The sequence below is a fragment of the Desmodus rotundus genome, chromosome 2 (assembly GCF_022682495.2).
Source record: "Desmodus rotundus isolate HL8 chromosome 2, HLdesRot8A.1, whole genome shotgun sequence".
Taxonomy (NCBI): Eukaryota; Metazoa; Chordata; class Mammalia; order Chiroptera; family Phyllostomidae; genus Desmodus; species Desmodus rotundus.
In genome coordinates, this window is record NC_071388.1 from 10,340,029 (window position 1) to 10,366,106 (window position 26,078).

At 58.2% G+C, this 26,078-nt stretch overlaps 2 protein-coding genes across 11 annotated transcripts in view; one reads left to right on the plus strand and one right to left on the minus strand.

The window, feature by feature from the left end:
• COL18A1 (collagen type XVIII alpha 1 chain) overlaps positions 1–5,492 on the plus strand; it is a 76,111-nt gene extending 70,619 nt beyond the window's left edge. For 4 of the 6 annotated variants that reach the window (XM_053917743.1, XM_045196579.3, XM_045196587.3 and 1 more), the window contains 8 exons: positions 544–697; positions 780–853; positions 1,376–1,507; positions 2,029–2,061; positions 3,007–3,252; positions 3,701–3,898; positions 4,219–4,334; positions 5,106–5,492. In XM_053917743.1, coding sequence (XP_053773718.1) covers positions 544–697; positions 780–853; positions 1,376–1,507; positions 2,029–2,061; positions 3,007–3,252; positions 3,701–3,898; positions 4,219–4,334; positions 5,106–5,316 — 1,164 coding nt within the window. In that variant the 3' untranslated portion in view covers positions 5,317–5,492. The remainder of the gene's footprint in view (positions 1–543; positions 698–779; positions 854–1,375; positions 1,508–2,028; positions 2,062–3,006; positions 3,253–3,700; positions 3,899–4,218; positions 4,335–5,105) is intronic. The other 2 variants (XM_045196584.3, XM_024562412.4) reach the window with 1 other exon arrangement.
• Positions 5,493–7,930: 2,438 nt separating this feature from the next.
• SLC19A1 (solute carrier family 19 member 1) lies at positions 7,931–25,142 on the minus strand. 5 transcript variants are annotated; one of them, XM_024562434.3, is made up of 6 exons: positions 25,034–25,142; positions 18,931–19,192; positions 15,641–16,412; positions 15,371–15,563; positions 12,638–12,779; positions 7,931–8,903 (listed from the first exon to the last, which is right to left on the minus strand). In XM_024562434.3, exons 2-6 carry the CDS (start codon positions 19,141–19,143, stop codon positions 8,610–8,612), a joined length of 1,614 nt encoding a protein of 537 aa, XP_024418202.2. In that variant the 5' UTR covers positions 19,144–19,192; positions 25,034–25,142; the 3' UTR covers positions 7,931–8,609. The 5 variants fall into 5 exon arrangements, with proteins under 5 accessions (XP_024418202.2, XP_024418209.2, XP_045052530.2 ...); XM_024562441.3 differs by lacking the exon at positions 25,034–25,142 and adding an exon at positions 24,685–24,770; XM_045196595.2 differs by lacking the exon at positions 25,034–25,142 and adding an exon at positions 21,730–21,845.
• Positions 25,143–26,078: the final 936 nt, after the last annotated feature.

A 26,078-nucleotide genomic window follows, 5' to 3' on the forward strand; every position in this document is an offset into this window, starting at 1 on the left:
CAGGAGCTGAGGGGAGGACCAGCCTGGCCATGAAATCCCAATGAGGCCCACAGGCTGCACCCTGCACACTTGGCCCCGGGCATTCCCATCCCGATTCTGCCCCTATTGGGGGCGGGGGGGGGGGGCGGGGCGTGTGGCAGGCCCAGCAGGTGCACAGTTGTGCCTTCCCCAGGGTGGCACACTGATCTGGGGGTGTCTCCAGCCAGGGAGGGGGGCACAGGGTGGGGCCCTCACCCAGCCCTCATGCCTGCTCTCCTCCTCCTAATCAGGATCCCTCAGGGAACAGTGGGCCCAGCTTCTGCCTGGGGGGTGGAGGGGGCTAAGGGTCCTCGGTAGGGGGGGCACATCTTTGTTCAGGGGCTCCTCTGGCCCACATGCTGGGATCAAACCCCAGCAAAGGGGACACTCGAGGTGGCGGTAGGGCTCTCCCAGGCCCTGCGGAGGGAGGTGGCATGGCTCAGAGGCAGCCTAGCCTCTTCAGTTTGAGTGTCCTTGGCTTGGGGACCTCGCTGACAATGCCACATGTCGTCTTGTCCACCTTAGGGTCCCAAAGGAGAGAGCATCAGGGGCCAGCCTGGCCCACCTGGACCTCAGGGGCCCCCCGGCATTGGCTATGAAGGGCGCCAGGGACTTCCTGGGCCCCCTGGCCCCCCAGGGCCTCCAGGACCCCCTTCCTTCCCAGGCCCTTACAGGCAGCGTAAGTTGGGCGGGAGGGGTCTGGACCTCAGCCTCAAACAGCTGGGGCTGGCATGTTCTTACATCTGGTTTCTCTCTTGTAGCTATCAGCGTTCCTGGACCCCCAGGGCCACCTGGGCCCCCAGGACCCCCTGGAACTATGGGCACCTCCTCAGGGGTAAGCATCCCACTGCTCCTGCCCCACAGGGACCCTGGTGCCGAGGCTGGCTTTGCCCCAGGGCAGACACAGAAGCCCAGAAATGTGGTTTCTGAAGCAGAAGTGAGTGCCTGGAGGCCAGGACTGAGATGGGCGGGGGGAAGAGGCCAGCCGTGGCGTAGGTCCCAGTGGGCAGTCTAGGGTGCAGAGAGAGGCTCTGGTGGCCCGGGGACTCGCAGTGTTCATGGATAGCTGGGGGACGTGCCAGGTCCCCTTCTCCCTCTTTCCCAAGGGCAGCCTCTGCCATTCCGCATTCACAGGGTATTCTCAGGGGCCAGCCTGTAGAGAAGGCACCTAGTTAAGTCTTAAGGACTGTTCCTTGTTGGGGGCATCCATGGCCCTACCCCAGCACTCTGAAATGTCCGAATGCAGTCTGCCAAATGCCTCACCCATCGGGACCATTTTGCCGTCCCTGTCCCCACCCCTCACTCTGAGCCCAATGCCGCCTCTGTGCAGTGGTAACCCATTGGGTTGGGGATCCAGCAGGTGAGGATCTGGCCCACGTACCAGACCATGCTGGACAAGGTGCCTGAGGTGCCAGAGGGCTGGCTCATGTTCGTGGCTGAGAGGGAGGAGCTGTACGTCCGCGTCCGAAATGGGTTCCGGAAGGTCCTGGTGAGTTCTCGGCATGGTCTTGCCCCTGTATGGTCCATAGAAGGGGTGGGGACCCCCTGCCCTCACGCGTGGTAAGTAGGACACAGGAGAAGATGCAAGGTGGGAAGCGCTGCATGGAGGAGGAAAGCCCCAGGCCCCTGGGCAGGGGTTACAGGGACCCAGGCCACAGCTGGCACCCACAGCAAGCCCTTCTGCTTGCCATGGTCAGGACCCTCAGGCCCATCCTTAGGATGGTGCCTGCTCCCCCACCCCCCAGACAAGTGACAACCAACGCTCCTCACTGTACTTTTTTTTAATTAGTAGAGTCCTTTTGAGGTTTACAGGGAAGTAGCCCTTAACAGTTTTTAAAGTGCATGGAGGCATTAAATGTGTGTTGTGCCGGGCACTGCACAAGCACCAGACGCTGCCATGCCAGCCTCCATGGGGAGGGAGTTCAGGCTGGGCAGGTGGATTCGGGAGGGTTGTGGCTGTGGATGCTGCTTCCTTAAGGTCACCGGAGTGACCCCCGTGTTTTCTTCCAGCTGGAGGCCCGGACTCCACTCCCACGTGGGACGGTAAGGAATGCTGTTCTTTCCCAGCTGTGAGTTTAGGGATGCGATTCTTCAAGCCTGGTGGATGGACGGCCAGGACTTGTGGTCTGCGTACCGTCTCATGTTTCTGGAATGACATTTGGTGCTTTAGGACCCTGAGGTCATCTCTGCTGGGGAGATAGAGTGCACACACCAAGAGGGCCTCCCTTCAGTCCACACCCATTGTCCCCCCCAGGCTCCTGGGGCCAAACTGCACTGTTCATTTGAGTCTTTGCTGTCCGTTACCCAAAGTGCAGGGCACAGGGACAGGCCCTTCCAGGGTGGACAGAGGGTAGATGGAGGGGAAAAAGGAGAAGGAGATGGGTGGGTACCTGGGCTGAAATACTATTAACAGGTAATAAGTACCTAATACTAGGTACATAGGTAATGGTAATAAATTATATGGCGCCGTGGGAGAAAAGGATTGAGAACTGGGTGGGGGATGCAGGGGTTGGGGTTTTAAGGTGGGAGTCACCCTGTCTCTCTGGTGGGAATGGAGCAAAGGCTTGAAGAGTTGAGAACAGGGGCCCATTGATGTCACAGCCCAGTGCCTGAGCTGCAGCAAGGAGGCGGCCTCGAGGTCGGGGGATGAGGTCGCTCCAGGGCCCCCCAGGCCACAGCAAGGAAGTTGCTTGCGTGTAATGGAGCCAAGAGTGTGTAAGCAGAGGGCCATCAACTGGATTTAGGTGTAAACAGGATGACCCTGCTCTTCCACCCTGGCTCCTGCCCAACACTCTGGGCACCCCCAGCTCCCCACTCTCCTGAGCAAGAGCAAGAGTTGGGGGTGCAGATGAACAGGTGCTCTGGCTCGGCAGCCCGGAGCTGGGGCCCAGACAGGAGAGCAGAGCCTGAGGGGCACCGCAGGGCCTTGCTGTGGGGCTGACAGGCATGGGAGCCCCACCCCACATACTGCCCACCCTCGGTCTTCAGGACAACGAAGTGGCCGCCTTGCGGCCACCCCTGGTGCAGCTACACGAGGGTAACCCGCATCCCCGGTGGGAACTGCCCCCCTCCACTGCGCGACCCTGGCGGGCAGATGACATCCTGGCCAGGCCCCCACGCCTGCTGGACCCCCAGCCCTACCCTGGAGTCCCGCACCATGGCTCCTACGTGCACCCCCGGCCAGCCCGCCCCACTGGCGTTCCTGCCCACACCCACCAGGACTTCCATCCGGTGGTGAGTGACCCCGGGGGCTGAGTGCCCACCAGCCCCTGAGCTCTTGGGGAGGGTTCTCCGGGCCTGGGACTGCCCTCTGTGGTGTCTACCTTTGAAACTAGTCCTTGCTTATGTCCTGGAGAAACGGGGCTGGTGCCTATAACAGCATTAGGGACAGAGGCCCCCAGAGCTGCTTCTGCAGAGGTGGCTGGCGAGGCTTGAGGACAGGGACTTGCTTAGGAGGTAGAGGGGCAGAGTTGCCCCCAGCACATCAAACGTCTTTGCTGCCCTGGGCTGACGGACCCCAGGCTGGTTCTCCAGGGTCCTGGTGGCTGTACTCAGCCCTCCCAGGTCCAGCCTATGCTCAAACTCACTGCTGTTGCCTATGCACGGCCAGGGCAGGAGGAGGGCAGGCGGGGGTGGGGGCAACCGGGCCTGCTGACCACAGCTGACCACAGCTCTCCTGCAGCTGCACCTGATTGCACTCAATGGGCCACAGCCTGGTGGCCTACGTGGCATCCGAGGTGCCGACCTCCAGTGCTTCCAGCAGGCGCGTGCCGCAGGGCTGGCAGGCACCTTCCGCGCCTTCCTGTCGTCACGCCTACAGGACCTCTACAGCATCGTGCGTCGTGCTGACCGCGCCACTGTGCCCATTGTCAACCTCTGGGTGAGTGCACTGCTCTGTGCATGGGGCTTCTGGAGCTGGAATGAAGGACCTGAGGCTCAAGGCTCACTGGGCCAGTCACGCCCGAGAACCCAGCCTGGCTCCTGTGCCACAGTGCCCTTCACGTGGCTGTATTTCGTGGCTCTTGGTCATGTGCTTTTCGGATGATCTGGAGCACCAATGTTTCAGGGCCATAGGTGGACTCTTCCCCAGACCTGGGGTCCAGGCTGGGGAAGATTCTTGGTCTGCTAGGGTGCCTGGCCACTGGTCCTCTGGCAGGGGGTGACCAAAGATGGACAAACCAGCCTCACTTCCCTTCGCAGGATGAGGAGCTGTTTCCCAGCTGGGAGGCCTTGTTCTCTGGCTCCCTGGGCCAGCTAAAGCCCGGGTCCCGCATCCTCTCCTTCGACGGCAGAGATGTGATGCAGCACCCCGCCTGGTAGGTGCCTGCATGAGTGCAGCTGCTGGAGGTGGAGGGGCTCTGAATCTTACAGAACGCAAGCCTGATCAGGTACAGGCCCCGACAATGCACCTCTGTCTCCAGTCTGGTCCTCCACCTAGTAGGTGCTCACTGTTTAAAATTCACGAGATCCAGGAGAGCATTAACTCCACAAAGCATTCTCAGTATGAAACAAAAGTCACCAGCCTGCTCCCTGGGCAGGCGCCCCACTGCTGCTCTCCAGGAGTCGGGCCGATGGCCAGCACCCCAGGGGCCTGCCGGGACTACCCAGCTCCCACTGTCTGTCACGTAGATTCTCCTGTAAATTCCCTGAAGTGGGATTTCCCAGGTGGAGGACGTGTGCACTTCCAATACTGGTGACAGCTGTCAGTTCGCCCTCGCACCCAGCACCCCTGTGCTGGCCCAGTGTGAGGGCACCTGTTCCCCCAGCACATGCTCTTAAAACGTGGCTAGTGGTTAGGACAAGTGTGTGCCCTGCCCTCACTGAAAAGCACCCAGCCCCGAGGGACCAGTCTTCAGGGTCACAGAGCCTGCTCCCCAGGGTCACAGAGCCTGCTCCCCAGGCTCTGCCCCCAAAAGCAGTGGTGGCACAGGGTGCAGTCCAAGGGTGACATCCCCAGTGACTAGGGATGGCCTGACTCCCTGCCACCTCCATATCCAATCACAACCTCAGCCCTTTCCTGCCTGGGGGTGGCCTCCATCCCAGAAGTAGCAGGGCCAGGTGAGATTGACAGCCCATGTGTCCTGCAGGCCACAGAAGAGTGTGTGGCACGGCTCAGACCCCAGCGGGCGCCGGCTGACCGAGAGCTACTGTGAGACCTGGCGGACTGAGGCCACGACAGCCACAGGCCAGGCTTCCTCGCTGCTGGCAGGCAGGCTATTGGAGCAGAAAGCCGCAAGCTGCCACAATGCCTTCATCGTCCTCTGCATCGAGAACAGCTTCATGACCTCCTCCAATTAGGGCTTCTGCCAGCTCACACTGGTGGATGGACAGGTGGCAGGGGGAGTGGAGAAGCCCCCTGTGCCAGGCAGGGAGCGGCAGCTGGCACCCCAGAGAGGGGACCTGGCTGGGACACTTTCCTGTGTGGTTCACATTTCATATAATCCTCCGGAAATAAAAGAAAGCCAAAGAGTGTATTTTTTAAAAAGTTTAAAACAGAAAGGCTGGTGCTAACTCTTTCTCCTGCCCTGCCCCCTCATGCCCCAGCCAGCGTGGCCTGGTCGTGCAGGGCGCTGTCCTCAAATCAGACTGAGGGACCACCTGGCTCTGTTCTCTTGCCGCCTCCAGCACTCACTGCTCAGGGGAGGTGTGTGTGCCCCAGTCTCACAGTGGGTTCTTCAGTTGCCCAGGTGCTGACTCCGTTCCTGCCTGGAACCCTTTCTGGTGTACAAAACCCAGATCTGCCTGCAGACCAGCCACAGCTTCCCCCATCCCTTCTCTACCTGGCGCAGTGGCTGTGCCAGCTGCGCAGAAGGGCCCTCCCTCCCAGCAGTCAGGACGGCTCAGGCCTCAGGTGCAAAGGGTGACCATCTCCCCTTGGCCTCTTGCAGCAATACCCCACTTCCGCTGAAGCAGTTTCCAAACTCAGTGTCCCCTTGCTGACCCTGGCTCCTGGGGGGGACCCAACCCCTGTTGTATGTGCAGGTGGTCTGTGCATCCCTTTTTCACTGGAGCCAGCCTTGCGCCTTGGGGTCTCTGTCCCATGCTGACTTCCCAAGTGACCTGTGAGGTCACAGAGTACAGAGCTTGACCCAGCCGTGGCTGTGCTGGGTGTTTTGAGGGTTCCACAAACCAGGGCATGACAGCACCCCCTGCCCCAGCCCAGTCCCACACCCAGCACCCCTTTTCCAGAGTGAGAATTCCCGACACCCACACAGGCCCAGCTCTGCCTGGGAGCGTGTACTAGGATACTGTTTCCCGTCCCTGGCCAGACTGCCAGCTGCTGAGCCCTGAATGGAGCCTGGAGGGGATCACAGCTGGGGCAGGACAGGACTGGACCACGTCCACAAACCAGCTGTGGGGTGAGGCCGCATGTCCGCAACAGTGTGTCTCCAAGTTCGTGTCAGTCCGTGTGGGAGGGCTTCAGGGGGCATTCTGGAGTGTACGTGGGTCTCTTGGGGAGCTGGTGGGTGTCCCTCTGGTGGCCGTGCTGGGAGGGATGGCAGGCCAGAGCCCAGCCCCCTCAAGGTCTGCTGTCCATGTACCGCAGCCATAAAACAAGCTGGTCCTAATGACTGACGTGGTTCCGAACAGGCTCCAAATAAGAATGATCATGTATACAGACACTGGTTTGCAGGCAGCCTTCACTGTCCTGAGACCAACTCTCAGGGGCCTCCGTCCCGCACACCCCACAGACACACCCTGAGGGAGCCTGGGCATGTGGTGTGCAGGTACACACAGCTGCACGTGGGTGTGCATGGAAGTCCCCAAGTGTACAGAGGTGCTGGGTATACGTGACCATTCTCAGGTCTCCCTGGGGCGGCAGCCTTCCCGGGCATGGTTGGGGGGTGGGTTCTGCCCTGGGCTCCCACCCCTGGCACCGTGCTCTCTCCACAGCTGCTGCAGCTGGCCAGGCTCCAGGAGATGTCTGACCCTGAGGGCCCATGCACACTGCACAAGCAGGGCCTCACTTGTGCCCCAGGAGCAAATGCCACCCTGCTCTGGTGGCCAAGGGGCTTGGGATCAGCAAAGGTGGTTCTGGGAGCTTGGAGGCAGGGTCTGAGCTGCAGGCCATGCAGTGCACATGGAGAGGCTACAGAGGGAGCCGTTGGGCCAGCTGCTGAGGATGTTTTGGGGACAGCAGGGGGAAGTGCATTCCAGGACAAGAGCACAGAGACCTGAATCATGGGGTCAGTGACCAGAGGTAAGACCCCACACCCCCCAACCAACCCATAATGTCCTGCTCCATCTCCATACATAAAAGCAAAATAGTGCTGTCCCTTCCCAGCAGGGTGGGGGTGGAGGGCAGCCTGTGTGGATGCACCTGGGTACCAATCTACCAGCCTGACCCATACCGTCAGCTGTAACTTGGGCCAACCTGTGTGCACCCAAAGTGCCCCACTCAGCCAGTAATGTATTCCAGTCTCTCTGTGCCGCACTGGCTCCAAGCAGCAGCTATTCCTCCAGACTGATGGCTCCAGTGCTGCTGAGCTGCCCTGCCCTGCATGAGGGCAGAGGGACACGGGAAGGGCAGCATCAAGGACACGGTGGGCCCTAGTTAGATCCCTTCCTGCCTGGTGGCAGGAGCTGGGCCCTTCTTGGTCTCCCAGTGGACCCCCCAGGCCAGGTTGGACTCGGGAACCCCTCACGCTTGGGCCATAATTTCTTTAGTGTGTTGCAGGTCTCACATCTCCAGCAGTGCCACCAGTCCCCAGAGCCCCAGGGGGCGTTTCCCCCGGGCTGGTGTGCGAGCAGCCCCAGGGGCCCTCTGTCGCCTAAGATGCAGGCCGGTGTTCACCCACCTCAGGAAGGGAGATGAAGGGTCGGGGGAAAGGGAGGAGCTAGCTCCCAAAGATGCCAGCACCCCCACTGCCCCCTAACCGGGAAATGCCTGCCCACAGAAATAGAAGCCCAATGAGGTTTCTTGTTTATGTCAGTTAAAAAAAAAAGGAACACAGCATTGTTTACCATTATCACCTGGACATCTAGAAATGTCACAGCCTAGCAATGGGCCCTGAGAATCTGGGCTACCACCCTCAACCTACAGGGCCACAACACCCTACAGGGGCTGGTGTCCCCTGGACTGGCATCTGGCACCACTTCACGGGACCCTAGGAACAAGTGGGATCTGCCTCCCAAGGGGGGTGAAGGTGGGGAGGCCTGGGGGGCACGTGGAACTCTACCAGCAGCCCTGTGTAGGCAGGGGACACAACTCAGCCCTCAGTGATCTGCCAGTAGTATCCCCAGTAGGCTGTGGAGTAGTCAGACTGTGAAGCCCGAGAGGCACGGGGCTTGGGGACACTGCAGGACAAGCAAGGGCGCCTCTGGCTGAGGCAGGTAGCCCTCAAGGTGCGTGTCACAGGGGCAGAGCACATAGGGGCCCCATTGGTCATTGGTTGCATAGTCTGAACAATGGAATTCAAACAACGCCAGAAACCCTCTTCCTGGTTCCAAGAGGACGGGCAGCCTTCCAGGGACGTGAGAGTTCTCAGATGTCAAGGCTCCAGGCTCAGTGAGAATGTTGGAGGATGCAGAGCAGGTGGCCCCTGGTGTCAGGAATCTGGCCACTCACTGGGCTGGGCAGACAGGGCAGGTCAGGCCTTGGCCTCAGGCAGTTCCCTCGAGTCAGGCAGTTCGCTCAGGACTGGCCCTTTGGCCCACGTGCTGTCCTCTGGGGCCAGGGGAGTAGCTTCGAGCTGCAGGTTGCTGAGGGCCCCATCCTGCAGATTCAACGCCTGGATATCCTTCTCCTTCAAGGGGCTACTTAGCTCCTGGGCCAGGGGCAGGGGCTGGTGGCGGTCCCGCTGGAAGTGCGACAGGCTCCCCAGTGCAGCTGCCAAGAAGTAGGCAATGGACAGCAGCACGAAGTACACAAAGTAGACGAGGAACTGGAACAGAGAGAGGTGCAGGGAGGTGAGGAGCAGCCTGGGAGGGGAGGGGCTTTGGTGAGGGGAAGGGGAGAAAGGGGAGACAGGGAGGGGCAGTCTGGGGTCCTCCCTCTCCCCCCTCCTGCTCAGAGGCCACGGGAACCTTGCTAGGGTGGGATGGGCACCCAGGGGGCAGAGGCCAACCCAGGAGCAGATCCCATAGTGCAAAAGTCCTCCTGACCTCACCACACAGCACTGTGGGGGGTGGGGTGGCTCCTACCACTTTCGTGCAGAATCGAGGCACTTTTGCTGCCTCTGTGGTCTACTCCCAGGTGCTTTGCTCATTTTATGGGACCACACATGTGCACTTGGCTCCATGGGGAGAGTTCCCACACTGTGGAGGGCTTGTGGACATCCATGCATGCGGTGGAGCCTAGTCACGGACAGCAGCCTGGGACCTGGGCAGCCCCTGTACAGTGAGCCAGTTGCCACCCTGGTGATAGGCAAAGCTGCACAGTAGTGACACAAGGGGAGGCACACGCAGCCCACCAAGATGCCCCTCCTGATTCTCACCACCACCAGGGAGGCAGGTGGTCTTGAGGTATCTGGGGGCCTGACCAGGCCCGAGTCCCTCCCTGAGCCCCTCGAGGCACAGCACCCCCAGCCCTTCCAGGAAACTTGCTCATTGCAAAAGTAAACCAGGAAGGAAACAGTGGAGGACTTTGCTCCCAGGAGGACAGAGCTGTGTGTTTCCCATATTCTTCCCTAGTATGACTGAATGGCTGGGTGCTACACGGAGGCCACATAAGGAAGTGACTCGGGAGACCAGAGGCAGCCCAGCTAGGGACCCCGGGGCCTGAGGCCCAGCACGGGGATGTACAATGGGTCCTGGGCTTTGTTTCCTTTTTGCTGCAGGTATTTTGAAACCAAAGAAGTCTGCAACCCAGAAATGGAGACATATATATATAAAAAAAAAACCCAGAAGCTGCTCTTTCTGCCAGAGGACCAGGACAGGGACAGCCCAGCAAGACAGGAAGTGACAGATGAAACAGCCCTGCTCAGCTAGACCCAACCTCATTACCCAGGCTGCAAAGTGGCCCCTGCCCCACGCATGCTCAAGGCCCAGTGGGGAGCTGCAACGTTCACCCCATAGAAACCAAATGGAAACTGGACTTTTACTCCCCCCAGGTGGTAATGACCCTTGACCCCACCCCTGTGGACTCAGGACTTTCGCCCCCACCCAGCAGAAGCAAGAACACCACACCCCATATTCAAACTTCTGAAAGCTGAAGAGGAAAAGAAAAACCTTGAATGTAGCCATTTAAAAAAACGACACCTTAGGGGAAAAACGAGAATGACAGGATTTTTCATCACAAACCCAGACGGCCACAAGGAAGTGGCACATTTTTCACACGCTGAAAAAACCATCAGCCCAGAAGCCTCGATCTTGAGGAATATCTGTCTTTAGGAATAAGAAGGAAATCAAGACATTCTCAGATTAAAAATAAAACAAAAACCTAAGCGAGGAATTTGTCACAAGCAGACCTGCCCAAAAACAGTGGCCAAAGGAGGTTTCCTTAACCGGAATGGAATGGAAAAGACAGGCCTTTGATACAACAGGAAGGAGAAGGAACACAGCAAAATTGTGGGTACAGATTATGGTTGTCAGGGGTTGGGGAGGAGGGGGTGAGAGTCAGGGGGCGGGGCCATGAACGGACAGCCAGAGGGACCCCGAGGGGAGGGAACCTTCTGTTTCTTGAGAAGTGCAGGATGTGACCAGTGGGGAAACTGGAAGCGAAGTTCGTGGCTCTCTGCATCACCTCCCACACTGCGTGTGAATGAACAGTTATCCAAAAGTTGAAAGTTTACTTTAGAAAAACAAGCACACCCAGACCAGCTCCAGGCCACTGGCCCCATATGCTGTGCCTTCTCTGGTCCTGCACATCTGCCCGTGGTCTCGGCTCAGGACGGCGTGAAAGAGGTCCAGCGGTGAACAGACAGGAGAGAAGGGTCTGCTGGAAGGACTGTCCTCAGGAACCCCATCAGCATTTCTAATTATGAACAAACTGCCCCTCTTCTAGAGTTACTTTTTAACTCAGAAATAGGTAAATCAATGTATTACTCTTGATTTGACCCAACGGGGAGAAACCAGATGGAAGGGGCTGAGACAAGGACCATTGGGGAAGGCCCCGCCCTTGGGAAGACTCTTCAGGCCCTTCCTAACCAGTCATGGGGCCCTTCAAGGCTCCACTACTGAGCAGGGACAACTGAGGGCTCTGAGGAGGGGGAGGGGGGGGGCTCCTCCAGGTGCTGGGGCTCCTCACAGGCCAGCTGGACAGCTGCCAGGCAAGGCTGCATGAGAGGGCCCAGGACCAAGGGTGCTGCCCCTGCAGAGATACCCTTATGGGGGAAGGCCTCCCCTAGACGGTGAGGAACAGTATCAGCAAAGGAAGCTCTTGACCCACCCATCCCTGGGCACAGGGCTCAAGTCCTCCAGAGAGCCCCGCCCAACAGCGGCACAGGCACCTGTGGACCAGAGTCCTGCTGGGCCATGGGGGGCTTTGTCAACCCTGCTCAGGGTGGACAGTGCACAGCGTTCTGTCTGGGGGGACTGGGAGGTGGGCAGTGTGCCTGGAGGCCCTACAGAAGCAGGGTCGAGACCTAACTGCCTGTGTGGACATGAAGCGTGAGAAACTCTGGCGTTCTTCACCTAAAAAGGCACGTCACTTCCAAACCCCTCCCAAAAAGCCCATTTCCACAGGAGGGTCTGTCCCTCCTGCATCTCCTTCCCGCCAGCTATGCAGTCAGTGAGGCCATGCTGATGCCGCACAGAGTCAAAACATCTCATGGAGCCCACCAAGCCCAACAGACCCCCCACCCAGTGAGGCCCTCGCTCCAAACAGGAGAAGGCTGCATCCCCGCAGGCCGGTTACCGAAGACCCCAGTTTCAACCCTCCCACTGGCCTGTCCTGATCCCAGCTCGTTCAGAGAGGTCCTGCCTTGGCTGAGGACACCAGGAGTCACATGTGAGTGTCCCCCATCTCACAGAGGACAGGCATTCTCAAGCTCTTCCCAGAAACACCAAGAACCAGCCTAGAGTCAGACGAAGGGAGACAGAAGAGGGGCCAGCAGGCACCAATGGCCACCCCACCGGCTCTACTTTCATCTGTCCTCTATAAAGAAGACAAATAGCTGTCATGTGAACGAGGGCCTGGGTCTAACAGGCCTTGACATCATAGGCAGAGACCTGAAATGAGGGTGGTAACCTTTGACAGCACAGGGAAATGGCCCACAGCACACCTCTGTCCTTGCTGGGACATCAGCCATTGTAGGGGATGCCCAGGGCCCGGAAGACCTCCACAAATGACCTGCACTCAGGCCCAAATCAGAGGCCCCACAGTTCCAAATGGAGTTGGCCGCACCCCACCCAGACATGGCGGTGTTACAGCCCCAACCTGGGCCCCATGAGGGAGCAGTGCATGCTGGCACAACAGTTGCCGGCACTGGTCCTCTGACCCCTCCCTCACTGATCTGGGTCCCTCACTTCCTGTTCCTGACCCGACTCAGCAAGCCCAGTGTGTCCAGCTGCAAACGTCCGGCTCACGCTGTGCATGCTTCCTGCCCTCGATGGATCTGTGGGCTGGGTCCCATGGAGGGGATGGTGCTGCTGTTTGGGTGGGTACCAGGAGGCCCTGGTCCAGACATCCCTCCGGAGTCCCCACTCCCTGAGGAAACAAGCCCAAATGGGGGCTCACCTGTAAGCGGACCGCCAGACCCAGGCCCCGCTTGTCAGAAACGATGAAGGTGATGATGGTTTTGAGAATGGTGGCGAGGAACGTGTTGACTCCGAAGACCAGGGCACAGAGCTCCTTAGAAAGAGAAGATGCGATCTGAAAACTTAATGGGAAAGCAGGCGGAGATCAGCCTCGGCTGGCAGGGACGGGAAGTGCCCGCAATACAAAGAGGAAACCCTGGGCTGGCAGCCGTGTGGTCTGCTGACTGGCCATGCACACCAAGGCCACTGGAGACCAGTAAGACCAGCCCAAAAGCCAGGCCACCCACCGCATGCTCCCTCAATGACTCAAAAAGAATGTGACACAGTGCCAGATGCACCCATGGGAAGGCATTCAGAAAGTCTCCTAGAAACCCCGACACAGAGCGAACCATATTCACTACAGCATTCTCAGAAAATCGTCCTCGGGAGAATGGGCAGAGCATCATGAGAAAAACTCTGGAATTAAAGTCTTTAATGGTTTTAGGGTCATTAAATGATTCAATAATCAGGAAGAACAAGTAAACAAATAAGGGGAGCAGAAGGAAGTAATATGCTGAGCCCCTAGTCCTCTGCAAGGAAGTTAACATTTGAATGCACTTCCAATCAAAATCCCCAAAATGCCTTTAAAAATAACGACTAGCCCCGGCCAGTGTGGCTCAGTTGGTTGGAGTGTGATCCCACAGACCGAAAGGGTTAGGGTTCGCTCCCCAGCTGGGCACGTATGAGAAGGCAGCTAACAGATGTTTCTCTCTCACATCAATGTTTCTCTCTCCCTTCCTCTCACTCTTAAAAAAATGAAAGAGATGTCCTCAGGTGAGGAGAAAAAAAAATGATGACTAAATAAGAACTATTCTGAAGTTCAGAAGAAGCAGCAAACAAAAATACCCAAGAAGCCCTTAGAGAGAATGCCTGAAGCCCAGGGCCTTCTGCTGAACTGGGGTCCGGGAGCAAGAAATGCATGAAACACCAGAAAGAGCAATCACATGACGAAGACTGCACAGAGACGGAGACGAGACCGCATCAGTCAGGTGTCTGGGGGACAGACTGACTCCTGGCAAACCAGAGCTGGGTCAGGCCCCACCGGCATAGCCAACGCCACGCCATCCATACAAGTGTTTCACGTGGCACACTGTAAATTCCGTAAGTAGGGTTAAAGGCAAAGCATCACACACACGATTAAAGGCTCCTACCACATGGAAGACACAAGTGTGCTATGGGTAAATAAGGAAAAAAGAAATCCCAGCAGCAAGAGTCCACAGCAATGAAGCGGCCGCTAATACCAGCGAGGAGTCAGCCCTGCTACACTGAGAAAAGGCAAGCTGGCCCTCAAGTCCTCAAGCCCCCTTGCTAAATAAAGCACATGCCCTTTGACCTAGCCAGGCCCTTTCTGGGAACATTGGAGGCCGTGATCAGAATTGGAAAGAAAAATGCAGGTTGAGAGGATATTGATCTTATTGTTAGCTGTCATAGCAAAGTACTGGAGACAGCATCCCTATCAGTTGGGGACTAGCCATGTGACATGTCACTTGTCACCAAGAAGACCAATTACACCTGCATTTTGGACAGCTAAACGAGAAGGTTGTCTTCTAGCAAGAGTGTGGTCAGGGTGTCTGCCAGCATTTGGCCCTGAGGAGCAGGACAGGAAGGATGCTGGGTTTGGTCCAGAATCTCAGAGCCCAGGGCAGGTGTGGGCTGAAAGTGTGGGTGCTGGCACAGGGCAGTCAGGCCACCACACCACTGGTGGGGGGGCACTGCTGTGGGCCAGGAGACTGAGGCTACTGTCTTGGCTCAAGAGAAGGTAAGGACAGATGTTCTGACATGGAAGGAGGATAGGACTGGAGGTGCCCCACATTGGGAGTTAGGGGGGACTATCATGCCAGACACACCTGCTAGGTGTGGGAGGCACAGGGAGGTAGGCTCCTGCGTGCCTATGGGGCATGAGTGAGTGCTGTGAGCACGCAGCTTCGTGAAAGGTCGGTTCAAAGGAGCAGAGAGGGGCTTGTATCTTGTCTTAGATACAAACAGAACGTGGGTGGGGAAAGATTCTGGAAAGCACAGGCGAGATGGGGGGCCGCTCTCAGGATGTCCCTGGGCAGGCACAGGAAGGTCTGTCTATAGGGGTGTAAGGAACAGGAGGACATCGGGAGAACCCCGGATAGAAGGTGAGCTGGCACACTCGGTTACTCCTTGGCCAGGAGCTGCCATGCCCCACAGTGGGTGAAAGGAGGGTGTGAAAGGCCAGAGGGCTACCTAAGATGGGACCACAGCAGCACTTCGGGCCTGGGAAACAGGGCAGGGAGGCTGGGAGGAAAATCTTCACAAGGCCCAGTCCCTGTCCTTAAGTGGCCTCAGTGGAAGGAGCAGAGAATATGTCACTTAAGAAGGCTTCCTGCTGAGCTTCAGGGTCATGGCAGGCAGCTGGAACTGACATGCTGTGGACAAGGGGACAATTGGGCCCCTGGCCAAAGCTATCCAGGGTTCACTGCTCCTCCCACCATCAAACTTGCTTCACACTGCTGGGCACATACCCCTTCTACTCCTCACAGAACAGTCTGGAAGGGAGGCCTGTTAATACACACAGACACCCATCAGTCCCCACCCTGAAAAAGGATGGTGCATGGCCCTCCGGCAGCCCTCTGTCCACCTGGCCCCTGGCCTTTTAGTGGCTGCCTGGGCCAAAGGTCACTCGTCCACCCCGAACGGCCCAACTCACGTGGCGATAGGCACCAGGAACTGGTAGGAGCCGCGGAAGAGCACGAAGGCCACGTAGCACAGGCTGATGCTGTTCGTGCGGTGCATGAGGAAGACCAGCCCAGCTTGCACCGCCGTCACAACTCCGATGACCAGCTTTGCCCACAGGGCCCAGCGGATCTTCACAAAGCCCGCCGCAAAGGAGGTGATGGCGCCTGGGGAGACAGGACAGTCATTGTCATCCTCCTGGGTGGATGGGGCAGGTGGGGCAGGTAGGGCCAGCTGCACGTACCTAGCAGAGTAGAGGCGGCGTCCACCCCGCCGTTGTAGACCTTGGTGCTGTCTGTAGTGGGCTCAACAACATTCCACAGGATGTGCACGTAGTAGACAATTAGGTAGTAGCCAGCTGAGTTAAAGATCCACCAGAGGGACCAGAGGCGCAGCTGTGGCAGGCGCAGACTGTTCCCCAGCTCCCGGAGCATGCGCACGAGGGTGCAGTCCCACCAGGCCGCTAGCAGCGTCCTGCCCAGCTTTCTGCCCGCAGGCCCGTCCTGGCCTGGGTGCATCTGGTCCAGCTCGGAGGGTGAGGCCCCGCGGTGTGCAGGCTCACTGCGGTTGAAAAACATGCTGCGTTTGGGGCGCTTCAGGAAGATCGTGAGCACCAGGGTGAAGGTGAGGAAGGCCAGTGAGAGGTAGTTGAGCACGGTGAAGGAGATTCTGCCCACGGTGACAAGCAGCTGGCCCAGCACGGAGCTGGTGAACACGCCCAGCAGCACTGCAGCCCTCGAGTAGCCGGCCATGCGCTGATACTGGGCAGGGTGCACGAGTGAGAAGATGTAGGAGGAGTAGGCGATGCGGGCAGCCATGGTGAGGCTGAAGAAGAACTCCATGAACTGCATGTGCAGCACGGAGTGGCCAAACAGCAGCAGCAGCCACACAGAAATGTAGCTCAGGCTCTGCAGGAGCAGCACTGGCTTGTAGCGCAGGTAGTCCGTCAGCAGGAAGACGGGCACCAGCACTGCCAGGTAGGAGTAGGACAGCACCGGCAAGATCTCGTTGGTAACCTGCAGGATGGCAGGTTCGTGACCCCACGCAGCTCGGTACTCCAGCCACCAATGAGGCCCTTTGGTGGTGCCCCCCCAACCCCAGAACCACGCTGTGAGCATGACTGCTCACACTAGCACAGGTGGCCCTCAGCCCCGAGGCCAGCAGGCTCTAAGGACCCACTTTACAGATGGAAACCAAGGGACACAGTAGCGCCCCGGTCAGCATGTGAGGCTCTCCTGGAGTCTGGTTGGACCCACTCCTTCCAGCTGGTTTACCCACGGTTTCTACAGCCCTGGATCTGCCCACCCAGATGTGCTGCTGAGCCAGCTGGAGCAGCGCACCCAAGCCTGTACTCAGGGCCCTGGAACGGACACGCATGCTGACAAGCCTCCAGGGGCTCAGAGGGATGCTGTCAGGAGACCCTAACTAAAGCTCCCTGCCCGGCATGCCCTCCTGAACCCACATGCCCATGGGAGGCCAAGGCTGACCCTCAAGACTGTGTTCCCTAAAACACCGAGCAATGAAGGCCCCCCAAGACATTCCTGGTGCAAGTCAGTCCCTCGGGGAAGCTGAATAACCTGTGTTTGGTCACTGGCAGCCAAGGCCCAGTTATAGCTTTTCAGGCCAAGTTTATGGAAAATTCTGGAAACATCAAACAGTCCCTGCTTGATGAGACCTATGGCAGATGGCTTGGTAAGGCTGGGGAGAAGCTTGCTGTCATAGCCCCAGGGGCGGGGTGGGGTCAGAGAAGAGGACCTGCTGGTCGTTCCCCTCTCCTCCCCACTCCCCACCTCCTGCAGATGACAGTGCCCGCCAAGAGGCCATGCGCCTGCGAGCCCACAACGTCCCTGGGGCAGCTGGTGTCTGTCAAGAGACCCAGCACCAGCAAGAGATCAGCCTCCTACTGGCCTAAGCCAAGTTCCCCAGAGCATTCCCAAAGGAAAGGAAGGGAGGTACAGCGTGAAGACAGCCAAGAAACACGCCGTGGCAGAAGTCGAGGAAACAAATCCAGCCGCTATCAGATGGGCAGAAGGTCAACAGAGGCTAGAGGGAAACTGAAAGCTCCAGCCACAGGCAGAAGGAGCAGGTGTCAGTGTCGGGGACAATAAAGCACGGTCCCTCAGGGATGACAAACTGAGAGCAGAGGCACCAGGTAACTCTGTGGCTGAATCCCCTCGGGCGCGGCTTGGGTTAGACCGTCTGTGACCCACGCGGGCACAGCAGGCATGGCGGGCATGGCAGCCCCGGTGCACACGCACTGCCCGGATATCAGCCTGTGGCCCTCTGATGGCACCCAAGCTCGGGGGAATGGCTTCATTTCTGGAATCTACTACATAATCAGTTCACGTGCAGCCTGAGAGCAGGTGAATGGGACTTACAACATTTTTGCCATAGAGATTTTTCCTGTTATCTTAACAGAGCTTCGCGTACAGGATTCCTGTAATCACCACAGCAGACAATGCCCCCCCCGGCCCCTGAAGATCAGATCAGTGTTCTGAGGAAGGAGAGCCCTCCGGCTGACCAGTGAACAAGGAACGTGAGGGACTGGTTACTCAGAGGAGCCCTCGGAGGGTCTGGGAGGCACAGGCCCCAGACCCAGCCTCTCTAACCAGCCTCACCTGGGAAGTGACCAGCTCCAGCAGTGAGCACTGGCCACGGGATCAGACACAGTGACACACAAACAGGGCTCCAGTATGTGGTCACTTCTGTCTTTCCAAGATGGCTACTTGGAGGAGACAGGCTGCATTTGCACGGCCACCATATTTGACTTAAACTCTTTGAGGGTCTGCAAGGGGTAGAGGCCGAGCTCCAGGTCAGGGAGAGGCAGGGGCTTCCTGAAGAAATGAAGGGCACCCTGGGACCCAGGAGAGTCCAGCAACAGTGACAGGGGTGGGGAGGCTGGTGGCCACACTGGAAGGGCAGAGGAGGCTGAGGGGTGTGGGGGGCAGCCGGGGACCAGCTCTGGGCTAGTGCTGGGGGTCTTCAGGTGGATGAGCAGGGTGATGGCCAGAGCTTGGACAGGGGCCCTGGCTGTGCACGTCACCCAATGGCCTGAGTTTCTCTGTTTTATTTTACAGCGAAGCAAACAGCCAAAGTTGGAGAAGGAAAGCACTAGGGCTGGAGCCTGTCCTGGCTCACCCCCCTCCCACCGCCACGCCCTCTGGTATAAGCTTCCTAGTCAGGTTTCAAGGAGATCCTTTGTCCTCCTTGCTGAGCAAAGAAAAATTCCTTCAGTAATCTCTTCAGGCAAATGGCTGCCGAGCCCCCACTAGAAGCAGGGGGGCACACGCTCACCCCTTGGTGAGACCAGCAGCAGCCTTGGACCTCCTCTGTGGCCAGAGTCACTCTTTAACTGGTCTAGTTAATAAGTGAGAGTCAGGCCCCTCAGTACCCCATGAGGGACTGGGAACAGGACCCAGGATACCTCATGGCTGGGTAACCTCAACAGCCCCAGCTGCTTCCCCATCCAGGGGGTGCCCCTGTCCACTATGCCCCTTGTTTACAGGCCCGTCCTACCCTACCGAGCCCACGTGCCTGCTTCTGTGTGAAGTTCTTGTCAGGCCCCAGGAGGTAGGGGGTAATGAAGCTCTCCCCAGGCCGCATCTGCGCCATGAAGCCGTAGAAGCAGAGGAAGAACACCAGGCACTGCCAGGACTGAAGCTTGTGGCCTGGCCCAGGCTCCGGCCCGGGCTCTGGCTGGGGCTCCAGGGGCACTGGCTTCTCCACGGACTGGCTAGAGGTTGCCATGCTGCTCGGGTTCCACGTAGCCTGGGAGAGACTGAAGGTGATGCGGCCCCTGGAGGGAAGAGCAGAGAGTCAGGGCAGATCAGCAGCCCAGGGACACCTCCCCTCCTCCCCAGAGCTCAGCTGAACCCTTTCTCACTCAGTCAGGATTCCACACCCTCATGGAGTTGGGGAGAGGAGCCCACAGGTCCCAGCCCCTCGCTCTCCACCTGGAGCTTGTGACAATCCAGATGCCATATTCACCCAGAGACGCTATCACCACCTCCAAGGAGTGTCCAGGCCTTCCCAGTCCCAGCCTTGTAGGATCCTTCAATGTTAACTAAAACTAAATGCAATCTAAAATCCAGTTTCCCAAGCACACCATGCATTTCAACTGCTCATAACAGGTGGGCTGGGCACACATCCTCCCCCAGGAGAGGTCTCAGGGACAGCCTGCCCTTGCTGTCCCAGTGGCCTCTGGGGGGACTCTGCACAAAACTGGGGAATGGGCAGTTGGGGTTTATAGGTAGAACCCAGAGCAGGAGGGGAGACAAAGGGAGACACAGGAGCCAGAGAGTGGTGTGACGAGGAAAAGGGGACAGACGGAGCTCCAGACTTCACCATGAGCTGAGGGAGGGTGGCCTCACCCAGGGGCACTTTGGGTGGCACCACCATTTGGTGTAGGGGTGATGGTACTATTTCTATGCCCACCAGTTACCCTTTCTAACAGAGAGGGGCAGATAATCACGTCTAGTTATCCGAATACAAAGTAATCTGCTCTTTGTTTTTATGACTACTTCTGTATATGCTACATGTTATTGGTTTTCCATGAAGGCATTGATACAAAGTTCACTTTTAAGAGAGGGTCAAAAAGCAAGCTGCCCTGAAAACTGTCAGGTGGAAAAGGGAGCCCATGCTGAGCAGACACGGTGAGAATGAGGACCGGTCCACCCTCTCCGTGGCTCAGGACGGGTGGGGGCACACTGGGTGGATGGGGGGGTCGGGCTGAGAGACGTCGGGACAGCTCTGTGCACCTTACTGCACGGCCTGTTCTGGGAGGGTGACTGCAGGGGGTCTGGATTTGGGGAGAAATCCCCACCAATTCCCAAGCAGTGGTCACTAAAAATTCCCAAGATGTGGGAGCTGGTGCTCTGGAAAAGCCAGCAGGTTCTGGGCACTCAATCCAGCATGCTGCTCAGAGACCATCCAAGAAGGAAACGTTCCCACACTCCTCCCTGGAAGAGGCTCAGGAAAACCCAGTGAGCTCAGAGACCCCCCAGGGGCCACCAAGGGCAGAGAGAGACCTCGTACCAGACCTCTGATTACTCTGCACAGGCCTAGGGCCTCAGCAAAGGGAACTGTGGTTGGATGCATGAGATTCCTCCAACTTCTAAGCCCCCATATTTATGTAAGTGACCCTGGAAAATGAGGTCAGGGGATGGCAGTGAAACATCTCAAGAAACCATGCCTGGTGGGTTTGTTTGTGGGGCCACAAGGTAAGGCAGGGCAGGGGCAAGGGGCAGCTTCAGGAATTCCAGAAAATTTCAAAGGGAGGTAGTGATGGGGGGTAACAGTGGCCCGAGAGTTACAGGGTACTGGGACGGTCCCCCACCATTTCAAGGAGCCAAATGAAACAATCAGCCAGGCAGGGGAGCACGACGAGCCTGGCCCCCTCCCCCGGTAGCCCAGATTCGGCACCCTGCAACTTCTGGAACGAGCACACAGGCCATACAGGCCTGATGCTGCTTTTCCACTCCCCCTGGAGCTTGCACACAAACAGCTGGGAGGGCCCTGGCCCCTTCAACAGAGGGGGCAGCCCCAGACCAGGGAATGTACCACAGGCAGAGCCGCCCACCTTGGGGTGCACACACTACCAGGGACCCCATTCCAGTTTCAGGACACCCCTCAGTTCACTTTCCCACTCCTAATGCTCTGCTTCCCAGAAACCAGAGTGAGCAACTCACCTACCCAAGCAGCAGGCATGGGGCGAACAGCCAAGAGTTTAACTAAGCCCAGGGTCCCCAGGAGTGGGGCCCCCACCTTTCCTATCTCCCAGGGTCCCCAGGAGCCCTGTACTTGGCCATCCTGTCATCTCCAGAAGCAATGGGAACCTTCCTACCTGGGGTACCCAAGTCCTGGGGTAACGGCAGCAGTCTCAGACACCAGTGCCCAGTGCTCGTGGTTTCATTTCTACATCCTGCAGCCTACAGCTTCCCAAACTGCCAGGCTGTGCTTCTTAAACTACAGAAGAGCACATCATAAAACGAGCTCTGGGTGCCGCCCCATGGGGCCGTCTGAAAGTCTGGGCCTGGCTCAGGACTCTGTGCCTTAACATGTGCCACGGGCATGCCCATAGGCGACCAAGTGAGCGAGCGCAGGAGGCAGTGCACCAGGACTCCTGGCTGGTCCGGGCAAGCTCACCCCCTGGACGTCCAGTATCCAGGCTTCAGGGCAACCCCATCCTCGACCGCCCAGTTCTCCAGGGTCACAACGTAAGTGAGCCAGCTGTACTCCCCAGAAGGATGGACATGCAAGGCACCACCCCAGGTGACAGCCAGGGAGCCCCCAACATGGAAGGAGATCACAGAGTGGGGGAGTGTCTACAGATACCTGGAGTCCAGGACAGGAGAGACGGGGTTCTCGTGGGCCTCTCCTGGTAGCACCCAAGGCTGCCTCCTCATTCTACAAGCTCTAGCTCAGGGCTGACCCATCAAGCACCTGACCTCACAGGCTTCCCCTCCAGCTCCACCCCTGCAATCTGGGGACACTGCCCAGGGCAGGGCTCAACCTGCTGGGCCTCATAACTACCACAGTCCCCCACCTTGCTCCTGAGGTACATAACAGGTGCCAGCGTTCCAGGCTGAGGCAAGACCAACTAAAGGGATGCCCTGGGGACTCCAAGTGTGGGGCGGTTAGTGATTGCCTTTCTTTGAACTAAAGGCCTGCCCTGGGACTGAGGCTTGTGTCCCGTATGGAATGTGCCTCTCTCCTGTGCATTTCCCATACTATGCTCTGCACTGTTGTACACATACTTTCAAAAACTTATGAAAAAGATGAGGGCTGGACGACTGGGCAACTTCAAAGAGAGCTGGGCAGGACAGGGTCATGAGGAGGAGCAGAGGCCAAAAATCCAGGGTCTTATCTGAAATCCATTTTTAACTACGGAAAAAATGTGGAGCACCACAGGGCCAAAGCATGTTTACAAAGCAGATTCCCAGTCCACAGCACAGCAGGCAGCTTGGCCACTACTCAGTATCTCCAGGAGGAAAGGCCACTTGAGGTTTAAAGGAAAGACATGACTCAGAAGCCAGGGCCCTCAGCTACCAAGGCTGGGCCCTGCCATCTGGGGTGGGGTCTGCCTGCCTAAAGTCTCATTCTGTCTATTTACTCAGCTCATGTGAGCGTGATCACCAACGGTGGCAGGCAGCCAGCATCTCAGGTAAGACTCAAAGTCCTTGGCCTGGAAGGCTTCTCTTCTCTGCATTGGCCCGGCCCAGTCTTGGGCTCCAGGAAGATGAGGCGGAGGGACACAGCCCAGAAATGGGCACAGAAGGCAAATGAGGTGCCCAAGTTCAGGACCAGTGGGCAGCAGGCCAGGGCCAGGCTTGGCCCCCACATGTGCTGACCTCAGCCCAGCCCCAAGCAACTTCAGGCCTCTTCTCGGCCAGCTGGAGAATCATGGGGTAGCCTCCCCAAAGACCTGTTCATCTGCCTTCAGAAGGCTCCTACAGTTCCCCCTCAGACCCTTTCTGCACCTGCCCTGGGGGCAGTGTGGAGCACCAGCAGCTTCCCTTGGCTCTGTCCTCCCAGCACCTAGGAGACCCAAGCAAACACCACCTTTCCTGTGTGATATTTTAAACCAGCTACTACTCTCCCAGGTTACCAGGGAGGTTTCTTACGTTTTAAAAACACCTGCTGGTAAAAAAAATAAAAAAATAAAAAAATAAAATCTTTGTATCCCTGCCCCAGATCACATGATAGAGATGTAAAATTAGCGCCCCTGGCCACCAATGCTATAGACACCCAACTCACGAGTTTAAAACACCCTGGAGGTATTGGTCATCATTGCCCAGCACAGATAACTGTAATATTTGGGGTTATATTAAATCCACCAAGGCAAAAAGCAGGGCCAACAAGAGGACGAAAAGATGGAGAGATGCAGTCCAACAGAGGCAGCAGAGTAATGCACCACCTGGAAACCCTGGGGCCTGGGTACTGGGCTCCCAGACCTGCAGAGGGATGCAATTCTGTTGGGCCAGAGGGTCATGGTTCTGCAGATTCAATTTGGTCTGCAGAGGGCCCTCCAGTCTCCCTTAGGGGCAGGAGGCACCTGGTCACTTCTTGGCAGAGCACCCAGCAGAGCTGCAAGGGCTTTATCCCTCCTGCACTTTGGGCAGCCAAGAAAACAGCTTCCTCTAATCAGGGGTGTCCAACCTCTTGGCATCTCTGGGCCACACTGGAAGAAGAAGAGTTGACTTGGGCCACACATTAAATGCATTGTGACATGTAATCATAAAAATAATGTTTTATGTCTCATAATGTTTTAAGTACATCGACGATTTTTTGTTGGGCCACAGTCATGATCCACAAGCCACAGGTTGGACACCCCTGGATGCCTTCTGGATTGAGGAGCCCACCCAGATTCTAATCTGTATCCTGAGACCAGCAGGGTGCGCACCCCATGATAGGACCACACAGTTTGCACGTGGACCGCTCCGCGGGATTCAACAGGACAGTCGTTTCAGACAGGGAAGTAGCCAGACCCTCGGGAATAGTTCTCTAGTTCGGGGGTAGGGCGGATCCACTCAGGAATGGGCTGCGGACACACTGCCCAGGTTCTGAGACAACCTCCAGCGCACTCGCTGCCCGGCGCGCCCAGAGGCTCAGCAGGCGATCTACAGTCGGGGACCGGAAGGTGGCGGGTCAGGATATTTACGCGCGCTGAGGAGGGCGGGGCTCCCGCCGTTTGTGTTTCCGGTGAAAGCGGCGTTGGTTCCGCGGGAAAGCACCGGGGGTCTGCGGGACCAGAGGAGGGTAGGGGTAGCGCCAACTAGTCGGACCGCCGGGGAGACAACCGGAGATGAGCCCGCGGGGCCGCGGACGTGCGCACCGCGACCACGTGGCAGAAATGCCGCGGTGGCTGCAGGCTTCCAGCAGCATAACATGGGGTCCACACATGCGGGCAGTGGTGGAGGTGGGGCCGCGCGTGGTTGCCCACGGCCACCAGATGACAGGAATGGTCTGTGTCATCGTGCGCCCACGGTGCCCTGCACGCAGACTCCGGTCCGCGCCTCCTGCACTCATCTCTGAAACTCCCGCCTGCACCCCACCTCACCGCCGCACTCACTTCAGGGTCCCCCCCATTCCCGCCAGGCACCCGCAGCCCTCGGCCCGCGCCTTATCGGGATCGCGGCGTCCCCGGCCTGCATCCCTCTGCGTTCACTCCTAAAACCCAGAACTGGCGCGCCCTCTGCCTTCATCTCCGGGGCCCAGAACCCGCAGCCGCGACCAGTCCCCCGCCCGCGTCCCTACATCTCCGGCCCCGCAGTCGGAGGTCTCACTCACGAGCGTTCGTGCAAGCGGAGGAGTCACCTCTTGGGACCACACACGCATGCATTTCGCATCTCGGATCGCAGTTCCCTGACCAGCCCACGTCACTTCCCCGGGTCACGCGGTTCCCTCGTGGAGCATGCCTGGGTGCCGAATGGGGGACACGGCCCACCCCCGTATGTCCTTTGGACCCCGGCTGCAGCCCCCACTGGAGCACCCCTCCCAGAGCGCCCGAGCGCCCACTGTACAGGCCCTAAGACAGCCCCCTTCAGTAGCCCCCTCGCAGGGCCGCAGTCTCCCCTGAACCGCCACCTCCACCTCTCCCCCGGAGGCCGCAGCCCTCCCGGAGCCCCCTCGCACCTACCCGCACAGCGCCCTGGTCTCAGATCGCGGTCGTTCTGGAAGCCGTCTCGTACCGATCTGAAAGGAGGCCCTCCCCGCCCTCACCACAGCTGTGACCGCCCCTTGGAAGAGTGCCGGCCCCCTGACCCCTGTCGCGGCCCCGCCTGCCGTCCTGAGCAAGAAGATCGTGTGCTTTTTCTTTTAGGCTCATTTTAAAACGTTCCAATCCTGGCTTACCCACAAGCTCCAGCCAGACACTGGTCACTGTGCCAGGCAGGACTGTTGGGGTTTGACAGAGTTCCCTCCCAGCATAGCCTGTGCAGTTCACCCTGACCCACATTTGGCTTGGTGGCTGCCTCAGGACTACAGCCAGGCACAGACACCTGACCTTGGGGTCACAAACAGCAACCCCCCCACCCCAGCACACACACAAACACACCATTCCACATGTGCCCAGTGCCTGGGCTGAGGGAGGGGAGGGGAGGGATGAGGGTGGGGTGCCCAAACATGACCCAGGGCTATCCTGCAGCCCAGACCCGCTCGCTGGCTCATACCTCTGCACTGGGCTTGTCCATGGTTCAGTGAGGCCCATAACGCATGATTGGCACTGGCCTCCGGATCACTGGACGATGAGCTCCACTCTCCAGGCTGCCTACAGGTTGGGGCATGACTGGGGAGGCTGGGGGTTCCCCAGGCTGTGACCGTCAGGCTTAAGGAATTGTGGGAAGCCCTCAAATGCCCCCACTTCTCTCCCCTTTTCTCTGCTGGGAAGGGAAGAATCAGGAGCCTGGCCTCACAACCTCAGAAGCATCCACTGTGCCCACAAACCACCCCTAATGCAGGCACAAAGGGGTTTGGCCAGCAGGCACTCAACGACAGAAAGTCATCTCTGCCCATGGTCTGGCCACAGCAAGGAACTGGGGTTTGGGTCATCTTCTGGCCAGAGGATAGTGGGAGCGTCTGCTCAGCACAATTGCCAGGGCTGTGTGAGGACTGCTGGGTCTCCTAGTGTGTGGGTGCCTGTCCACACCCCTCAAGAACTTGGCCATGGACCCTATTCAGGGGTG